At 43.6% G+C, this 10,127-nt stretch overlaps 2 protein-coding genes across 3 annotated transcripts in view; both read right to left on the reverse strand.

The window, feature by feature from the left end:
• LOC142497857 (alpha-tectorin-like) overlaps window positions 1-2,675 on the reverse strand; it is a 26,029-nt gene extending 23,354 nt beyond the window's left edge. Inside the window, exon 1 of the mRNA XM_075606232.1 lies at window positions 2,561-2,675. The gene's annotated coding sequence lies outside the window, so the exon portion shown is untranslated. The remainder of the gene's footprint in view (window positions 1-2,560) is intronic.
• Window positions 2,415-7,814, reverse strand: CTU1 (cytosolic thiouridylase subunit 1). 2 transcript variants are annotated; one of them, XM_075606230.1, is made up of 3 exons: window positions 7,737-7,814; window positions 5,562-6,067; window positions 2,415-3,364 (listed from the first exon to the last, which is right to left on the reverse strand). In XM_075606230.1, the coding sequence occupies exons 2-3, from the start codon at window positions 6,055-6,057 to the stop codon at window positions 2,835-2,837; spliced, it is 1,026 nt and encodes a 341-aa protein (XP_075462345.1). In that variant the 5' UTR covers window positions 6,058-6,067; window positions 7,737-7,814; the 3' UTR covers window positions 2,415-2,834. The 2 variants fall into 2 exon arrangements, with proteins under 2 accessions (XP_075462345.1, XP_075462344.1); XM_075606229.1 differs by having other exon boundaries at window positions 7,715-7,805.
• Between the last annotated feature and the right edge of the window lie 2,313 nt (window positions 7,815-10,127).

The following is a 10,127-nucleotide window of genomic DNA, read 5'->3' on the forward strand; positions in this document are numbered from 1 at the left end:
GCACCAGTCAAACTTTACATGACATGAGCTGAAACAGTTACCTACAGTATATAACTCTGTCTCTATAGGTTTTACAGCTCAATACACACTTCTTTCACTGAAACTCTGCAGTACATGGGGCCATATTCTATATACTCCAAAGAACCAGTTTTGGATGGTTTTTCATAAATAAAAGTGGAAAAAAAACTGCCAAAGAACCTCTTTTGGGTATTTTATACACTAAAGGGTCAAGAGATACCCCACACTGCTCCTGGACAACTCGCAAAGTGAAAGGAATTATGTGAAATTGCTCAGAAGGTAAAACAAGTCATCAATTGTTATCTTCAGAAATTAATGTATTCAAAGGTTGTGGCCCCTGTGTGTGCCTGAACTTAAAGGTTTCTTATTCAGTGTTTCTTCAGGGTCAAGTGACATTACACCTACCTGGGCCCTTTTAGAAGAGAGCGTGGAACCTTTCCCCCGATGATAGAAACCCCGGATTATCAGCGTTTGTTCCGTAGTTCAGTAATGAGTCGCCCCCCAGCGGATCATCCACCTGAACTCAAACACTTTCACAAGCATTAGTAATAATCCCAAATGGATTCACTATTCAAAATCTTCCACGGGGGAAGAGGAACCAAACACAGCGTGCCGGCCGCAGTTCAAGTCTGATAAGATCAACAATAGAAGAAAAGAAAGCAGTGAACCGCCATAATAGAGATACGGGGCAAAAAGAGATTAAAACTGGGAATCCTAAGGGTTTGGGAACTATAGAGAGGCTCTACAGATGTAGCTAAGGTCCCCCAAACAATGTACTAGCTATAATTGGAGTTCTGGGGTTCATCCTCTGCCCTTCTATCATCGGATTCATCTCCACTAAAGCTTGAATACATAGGGGGGGGGGGGGGGAGTATTTTTAATTGCCAAGTGCAAACTATGCTTGGTCATGGCCTTTGCCAAGTAACATGGAGGTTAATAAGTGTGCACTATATGCTCAGACCATATAGGACCTTAAACGTAATGTGTTTGTTTTAAGCAGTGTAACCTCTTGTGTATTATTCCCTTTTTACCTTCTGTTCCCTTTTTTGTCTTTACATGAAACTTTACATTAAAATCTGAGATTAAAAATATATATATCTCTCAATTCTTTATTTGAGCCCTACTAAAAGTTGCGTTTCACACCTGATGGCACTTTATCTTGGACAACTTTCAATGGAACTTGAAAAAAGGGTCTCTTGAATTTGACTGGTTTCTGGAAACCCCCTTTACCCTGTATTCAATAAACTTTAAAGTGGATATTCTGGAGAATTGTCGAAAATAATAAGGGGGGGTTGGGGGTTTGATTTCCTTCTAGTGCAGGATGGCAAACTGGGCCATTTTGGCATTCTATAGTGCCTTTGCAGTATAGAGAAACTAAGTTGAAGCCATGGACAAGTAGAAGAAAAACAAACAAACAATTGTATTAATCGCTTAGCATTCCTAGTGGCCATGAAGATAGATATATATATATATATATATATATATATATATATATATATATATATATATATATATATATATATATGTGTGTCTTCTTGGGTGCCAAGGGGTTTAAAACACCCATCTGCTACCTGACTACTTACCCATTGTATATTATAGCGGTATAACCCCTAACAGCGCGTGCGTGCGTATGTATGTATGTATGTATGTATATATTAGGCGTATGTAACAGTTTTCATGTGAGACAGGCTTAGTTTTGAAAGAACTTAGACTGGTGGCAGCTGTGAGAGTCTCCGGTAGATTGGATGGGAGTTAGTACCTTGTCGAATCGCTTACAAAAACTTTTCTGCGGCCAGGCAGGGAGCGAGCGCGCTGGCGCTCATGCACAGTGACGTCACATGCTCTGCTGGGCGATTTATGGCCAGCTAGCTGCGTGCTTGTGGGGGCATGTCGGGGGGTGAGGCCATGACGTAATGGATCTAGTTCGCCCTCATTGGCGAGCGGCATAATCAAAGTTGCTTGGCTCTGGAAGCAGCTAAGCACCGTGCATGCGCAGGCGCTCACTCACGCTGGCCACGCACATTGCAATGTGTTTCATCGCGGCCAGCGTGCGCGCGCCCGCTCAGTATCACCCTGGACTAGGCCTTAGTCAGTCTTGCAGCTTGGACTCGGCTCTGGTAATCGGAGCTGTCTCCCCCCTGTCCTCCTAGGTTTAGCATTGTTTTTTAAACAGACTCATTTTGTGCATCCTCGCACGTTTTCACTTCATTTCTGTTTGTTCTCGAAAATAAATATAAAATCAACGATTCAAAGAAGACTCCATCATTGCATGACAGATAGGGATGAGTTTAGCTGCTTGTCCAAGTTTACTAGGCCGCAGGAAAGAAATCATGGACTCATTGTAAAAGCCATAGGTGCTTGTGTGGATGTTACTACATCATGGATATAAACCGAGATATTTATAAATAAAATGTTTTAATAAGACATTGTTGAAATTTTAAAACATGTAAACGATGTGCTTTACACCCGTCACTAATGGAGATGCTTGTAACACGAGTTACAGACCCCTCACATACAGAAGGGGGTACAGACCAGAACTTACCAAAAAGGGGCCTTTCAGACACCTTACGGTATGTCCCAACTGGACAAAGAGGGTCTTAATGTCCGTAGCACAGGGATCTTTCAGTCACTGTATAGGGCTGCACTTCTAAAACCTGTCTTCACAAGACCCCAGACCAAGCTCCTGAGAATCAGTATCCAGTAAGGTTCCATGTATATAGTCATTTGATTACAAGATTGGACGGGAGTTTGGACAGCTTCAAAATTGACACTATGGCGTCTGTGGGAAAGCTAAAATGCCTCTCCCCGCCCCCTCATCAAAAATCATTTGCCTTCAGCTTCCCCTCCTCCTTCTCAGTTAGGGGCTCCTGTGCCAGCAGCTTATGGTGCAGCCGATGGTGCTTTCCAATCCCTAACTTAGGCAGGCCGCGGTTCAGACCCTCTAGCAGGACGCAGGCTTTGCATAAGCCCTGGCTGGAGATGTACCCACAACGGGCACAGGTTCCCTGCACTGGCATCCTCACGTCCTCCTTCACAGACAGATTCTCTCCCGAGTGGATGATGTCCATGATGGCGCTGGGCCGTATCGCCTCCAGGTCCTTTAGGAAGCCACGGGCGTGGCCTCGGTAGGCATTGGGCGAGTAGATGCACTCCGTGGAAAAGTAATCTAACCTCTTGAAGTAGGCATACAGCACAATCTCCTTCTCATAGGCGTATTTCAGGGGCTTAACGCGTGGGATGGCGCCCTCGCTTCCCGTGGTGATGGCGGTGCAGCGCCGCAGTCTCGCTATGTCCCCTCGCAGAAAATTCATCAACACGGTCTCTGCTATGTCGTCCGCATTATGACCTGTATGTAAAGTAGAGAAGGGCGCATTAATCACAGCGAGGGTCCCTGCAGCCGACATGATATAAGGATATGTTACGTTCCAAAGGAAGCACTGGGACAGATAAACTGTAGTTGTCTACTATTCTATCAAAAAGCCACCCGCTTAGCTCTCGGAAGAGCTAAAAACTGGCTGGTAACCAAAACCCAAGAATTTGATATTCAATTAAAATATAAATTGGAGGTGACCATGTAAAAAGTGCTTTAGAACAGTAATAAATGTTGTTTTCCAATAAAAAGAATCCAGCAATAAAACATTAAAATGTTACACTTGTTGACTACATCACTCTCAGGAGATCCCTTTTCAATATTCCTTCCCTTCTGATTTCAATCAGAATAAAGCAACATTTTATTTTTATTTTTTACATATTTGGACCCAGGGCAGAACCCCCCTCAGGGACCCCAGGGCAGAACCCCCCTCAGGGACCCCAGGGCAGAACCCCCCTCAGGGACCCCCCGTTTACCTAAATAACGGATGTAATTGCCGGTGTCCAACATGGTGAATGGAATATGGCCTCCCCTGTTTGACCAATAGGAGGCCTCTAACGAGGATATTGCGGATTCTACTGGCCCGCACATGCCACAATCTTCACACAGCTGTAGTGTTTCTCTAGACATACAGTCTTAGCACGCTCGAAACCCAAACCCGTTACATTGCAAATATAGTGTGTCATTTGAAGTGCGACTGGGTTTGTCACCTAATGTACATAACAAGAGACAAAGACAAAAAAGGGCCAATGCTACATCCAACATGACAAATGATTAAGTACATTACTACGTATTTTATCTTCATAAATATACGTCATTTATTTCAATACTTTGGCCAAAAATATTTTAAGCCTGAAACCGAGGAGGGGTCAGAAGACCTCCCAAAATAGTTACCAATTTGTATTTGGACATAAAATGTCACACAGCTAGTGACTGTCTGAGAGACACACGAAGACAGCTAGTGACTGTCAGAGGCACACAGAGAGACAGCTAGTGACCAGAGACACACAGAGACAGCTAGTGACCGTCTGAGAGATACACAAAGACAGCTAGTGAGCCGGAGACATACACAGAGACAGATAGTGACAGTAAGAGATGCACACAGACACAGTTGGTTGAAGAAGTCACCTCACAAGCTGCAAAGCGGATACTTCCTAAGCTGTTAAGACATGACCGGGAGACAAGATAAACAGATAACCGGGAGACCCGTTACCGCATTTTGAGTATTCTTTGTGAACGCAACACAAACATCTTACAAATATTCCATACTTAATAGACTGACAACGCGACTACACTCCATCTTACGATAAGAGCGCCAACGCCACACCGGCATTACCATTGGCTGCTACATTGGACCCTGGGACTTTATAAAGGGGCAACAGCGCTGATTCTTCATTTACTGTGCAATATGTATATATTGTATTGCGAGGGTCTTCCCTAAGAGTAGAGGCCATTGGGCTAATGGTGCCCCTGACCATAAAGCACATACATACGATGGGTCCGACTATGGTGTACTAAGTGAGGGTGGAGTCAGGCCCCCGCCCTGACACGTACAGGGAAATAAAGAGAGGTTACACACACGTATCTGTGTGTGCTGGAAAGAATCAGAATTAAACAGGAGTGCAGTTAAACCTTAGGAAGTATATATATTTTTCTTGTACTTTAGCTCTCCCCCCCACACTATTTTTTATGGCATTTCTGTTTGAACTGCACTGTAGCGCACACATAGCACATACAGTATTGCTAAATTGTAGCCCCTTAGGCACCGCACACGTCACGCATCTCATACTATTAACTATTGTTTTATTTCCTATTTTCACTATGCAGTGGAAGAAACACAAAAAGGAGAGTATACAATTGGCAGTGTAGGATCCCGCTGAAAAGGGTCTGCCTTCAAGCGGCTGCAGCTTAATATGTTTTGGTCAAAATATTGAACTAAAATGACCCGTACTTATGAGAAAAAAAATATATATAGTAATGAATCAAATAATTTGCCATATTGGACGTGCATTTGAGCTTGTTGGCGGTTGTTGAGGTCGCTTTTGCAGTAGCACGCCGGTTGACACAAAAAACATATGAAAATATAAAGCTGTGGGACTGGGTTTTGAGCTTTCTAGGATCGGGCACCTCAGCTTATAAAGAATATATTATCTATCATGCCTGAAATAGTGACCTGTGCAGATTTTATCGACTCCCAGCATCATGGCCCCACGGTCGAGCGCCTGCCTCCGGAACACCCCGCAGAAGGTGCAATTGTTCTTCAGGCCAACCTGCTTCACGATCTGGTCCATTGTCCAGCCATACAGCTCTTTGTAGGATACGATCTTCAGGGGAAGATCGTACTGCTGCTGGTTCCTCTTTACCGTTTCCAGGGAGTCGTCGCGGTAGCCAGAAATACCTTCATCCACGGACAGTAGAGTGAGGTCCAGCCCGTAGTTATACCGCTGGTTCAGCACCTTTAGGACATGGGCGAGTACTGTGGAGTCCTTGCCCCCTGAGGCTCCGATGCCGACCTTCTCGCCTGGCTGGAAAAGCTGGGCAGAGACAATCGTTTGGTGGATCTCCTCTTCGAAGGCCCGGAAGAAGCAGCCCTTGCACAGGGAGTGGCTGGTCTTTGGTCTTCGCAGGACCGCCCGCTGCTCCTCACAGCTGCTACAAGTAACAGGCATGGCTGCAAGTCTACAATACAAGAATAAACATGTCAGCAAGACCTAGCACATGTGTGCGTGTAATAATCATCACAGATGCAGACGTTTAAAGTACATTTAGGAATAAGCCTCCATCTTTTAGTCATAATGACAATGGTAATTGCTGGCCCCACTGGCAGCAAAATAATTAAGTGCATAACACAAGGATCAAATCCACAAGCCTCATTTCAAATCACCTGAGCTACGGTCACGTGTCGCCCTGCAATATACAATCCCACACACAGCCACCCACAACAATAATCATCTTTAATAGAAAATATGTTGGAGCAAAATGGAGGAGTGACTTTAGCAGCATCAGTATTTTGGGTTCATTCCCTTGTTTTTTGCATCTATAGAGGAGGCTTTAGTTCAGCAGAGGAATGACCAGGGCTGAAGGATTGTAAATAGATAGATATAAGTCCATATGCAGGGCACTGTCGAAACGTGGTTTGGTCTAGGGCAGCTTTTAAGGCTATCCCTGCTTCAGCACCGGTGGCTACTGACCCACCTGTGCCTTAAAACCTGATCTGGTTGGGGGTACTTGAGAACTGGAGTTGGGAAACACTGGTCATGGGTATCTGTGGGTGCGATCTGCTTAAATACAAGTAGTATAGAATATCAGAAAAAAGTAGCTACTTCAGATCTTGATGCAGAAGTTTATACATCAGTGTGCGGCTCCCCCTGGTGGCTGACAGAGGGAGTCAACCAGAATGCAAGGACTTCTCTTGCACAATGAATTTGTTTTTCCTGAATATTAAAATAATTGTATGCTCTTTAAATAAAGAAACACCACTTGTGGTGCATTTACATGTCTCAGACAGGTCTGCAACCCGGTCTTTCCCAATTAATCACATAGCAAACAGCGCTTCCGCTGCAGCCGGGGACTCTGGGTAAGGACATGCAAATGAGCAGTGTCTCACACTTTACTTCTCATCCATGTATGCGCTTTAGAATGGTCTAGGATTTTAAGTTTGGTACTGCTCACATGGTCATAAATATGAAAAAAAACAGGTTAAATTAATTACTAAATCAGCATCACAATTGAGTAAGTGTCTCATGAATAACGTTATAGTGCAAATGTACAAAAAACATCTCCATACTGCAGACCACCTCAATGTTAACAATGGCTTGCAAAACCACCAGGTTTATGCTTATTTCTTTACAACGATCTATGTTGCCACAATAATCACTAAAATATTGTACCTGTACCTTAAAATCAAGTCTTTCATAGAGAAAATGCACCGACTTCAGGAAAAGTGTCTGGTGTTAGTCATTGTTATAAAAAAAAACAGGGGTGTAAGTAACTGGATCGCGTGTAGTTTCTATCCAATATATATATCTATTTAATCGAACCAATATAGTTCCACGTGAATACTATTCCCTGTATGAATATACCATTATGTTTGCCCATTTAAAAAAAGGTATTAACTAACCCACACCACTTCATACCCACCCATGTGTACCATGTTCTGAAAGCCATGCTTCTTGTATCCTCCTCCAGGATTACACGTGAAAATGTGGGTCAATTATCATTCCTTGTGAGTGTCACTCAGTCCCATGATGAGGGCATGACTTTAATTATCTCATATGCAACCCAGATCCTCAACTCCTGATCCAGTCAGATCAAAACACCACTCACCCTTCAATTCTCTCAGCCTTACCATATATCACCCCAACATCAGCCTCCCTGCGAGACGCAAGACTTCCGCCTTCCTCCCGCACCAGAGATCCTTTCAAAACTACAACTCCCGGCATGCACTCTAAACGCAAAAGGGGAGTTAGCAAGTAGACTCGCCAGACAAGTTGATGTTGGGAGATGTAGTCCGCCCATCGGTGGCAATATTGCGTTGCGTATCGAGCCTCGTTCTGATCTCACCCCTACCCACAATGAAAGGGAAAGGCCAAAAAGAGTCGTGAAACGCATGGCCCCGCACATTTATACCTCAGATTTTAAGGGATATAAATAGTTGGAATTTATTATTGAATAATTTAATAGTAGACCTTGGCAAGCTTATATTAATAACCCATACTGGTTGTGAACAAATCAAAATATTTTTTATCAAAAATGTGAATTTGTTCTGTTCTATCCCACCAAATACACAGATTTGCGTTTACATGCAGTGATTATTATTTCATTAAATTGGCCCCAATTATTTTAATTAAATAACCCCAAAAGTGCAGTGCCACCTGAGTGGCTTAATGGCAGGGATACGTTAAATCCTAGCCGTCTTGAGAAAAATCAGGCAAATATAAGTATTTTTTTTTAATGTTGATGCTAAGAAATACATAATTTTAAAAAAATGCCTCTTTTATAATTCTCTTGCCCAAAAGATCTAAACTTTAAAAAGGTGCAAGGTGGTTATTTATCAAAGATTCCCGGCTGCAAAACTGGGGAAGAACTGTCCCCAGTTTATCAAGAAGTATGTTTCCCATTGAAAACAATAACACAGTTAACTTAATAAACCTCAAAAAATGAAGGGAAAAATAGTGGTATGCAGCACACCAAGGGACAGAAGCAATATTTGGTGATATTTTATTAAAAACATTAGAGATAGAACAAGACAATAACGTTTTGGAACAGCAGCCCCAGGGTCTGACGAGGGATTAGAAACACCTTTGCTTGAAATGCGGCACCTCCCCTGGCTTCCTTTAAAAGCTGACCACTTCCTGCTTGCAAATTCAATGTTCCTTGTGCACAAAAAGGAGCCCACCTGAGATACCGGTGAGATATGCTAATAGCTGGATTAGCAACAGGTGTAAGCAGTGAGCAGCGCAAAAGTTTGCTGTGTGAGTGGTGCTACCCATCAGCTGGTTTTGCTCACACTACTAGAACTGCTGCCTAGAATAGCAGAGGTGGTGGGTTCTAATCCTGTTCTATTTCTCACAAGGTGCCTTAAATCATAGATGTTAATGAATTGTAGTTTTTACGGAAATCCTTTTAGATAGTGTAGGATGTGTCATTGGATGAGTGGGCGAAGTAAAGACTTCAACTGGACTTTGTGACCCCTGTCGTTGTGTGTTCGTGGATTCTCTATCCAAAGGCCAAACGCGTTGACTGATTCTGATGAAATGTTGAGGGTACCTTTCTGCCGTCCTAACTTAGATCTGCCAGAAGATTCAATCAAATCGGTGCAGCCCCCAATCTTGGAATTATTTGTTTGTTGTTTGAAGTGATATTAAAAATCTCATAAACCGGACTCTTGATACAAAACATTAAATGTGTTATCTAGCAACTGGTACTGTATTACAATTTCAGACAATTTGCTTGAACTATTTCAGAGATATTAAATATTTAAACACAGTAACAAAAAAACAGTGTACATTCTAATTGGTACATCAGTGTACATGTACGCACATGCTCAACCCATCGTTTTTCAGATATGTAGATACTTACACATTTTCCACTTCGGCCATTTTCATTCCCCCTTTCATTGTTACAATACATTTTATTCACATTTTTGTCTTTCTATAATCTCTTGACATGATGTTCATGGTCTGTCTATATGGGTTGATATACACATGTATCTACTATATATTTGTGAAATCACTGTATGTCTGCGTCCCAAGGGTCAATCGCATTGGACCTTGGGCCTGTCACTCCTGCTCAGGCCATGCCCGCCCCCGCACACCTCTCATTGGCCTACGTCCAACACCAATGCCACACTGTCCCACCCCTCACTGACTCTCATTGGCCTGCGTCCAATGCCCGCCCCCGCACACCTCTCATTGGCCTGCGTCCCACCCCTCACTGACTCTCATTGGCCTGCGTCCAATGCCCGCCCCCGCACACCTCTCATTGGCCTGCGTGCAACACCAATGCCCTAATACTTCCACACTGTCCCACCCCTCACTGAGTTTTGGGAACGCTTTCCTCTAATCCTCAACCTGCTCTGGGGCCACGCTTCACAGCTATCAAAACCTTCACGTCTGCTACCACAGACTGCCGAATCAGGTACAGCAGTGTTTCCCAAACTGTGCGCCGCGGCTTGGCTAGAGGGGCGCCGCGATCAGGGCCGCCAGCAGCGGGAAACAAGGGCTGCTAGCTCATTTAA

Source organism: Ascaphus truei, chromosome 6 (genome assembly GCF_040206685.1).
Source record: "Ascaphus truei isolate aAscTru1 chromosome 6, aAscTru1.hap1, whole genome shotgun sequence".
In the NCBI taxonomy this organism is placed as follows: domain Eukaryota; kingdom Metazoa; phylum Chordata; class Amphibia; order Anura; family Ascaphidae; genus Ascaphus; species Ascaphus truei.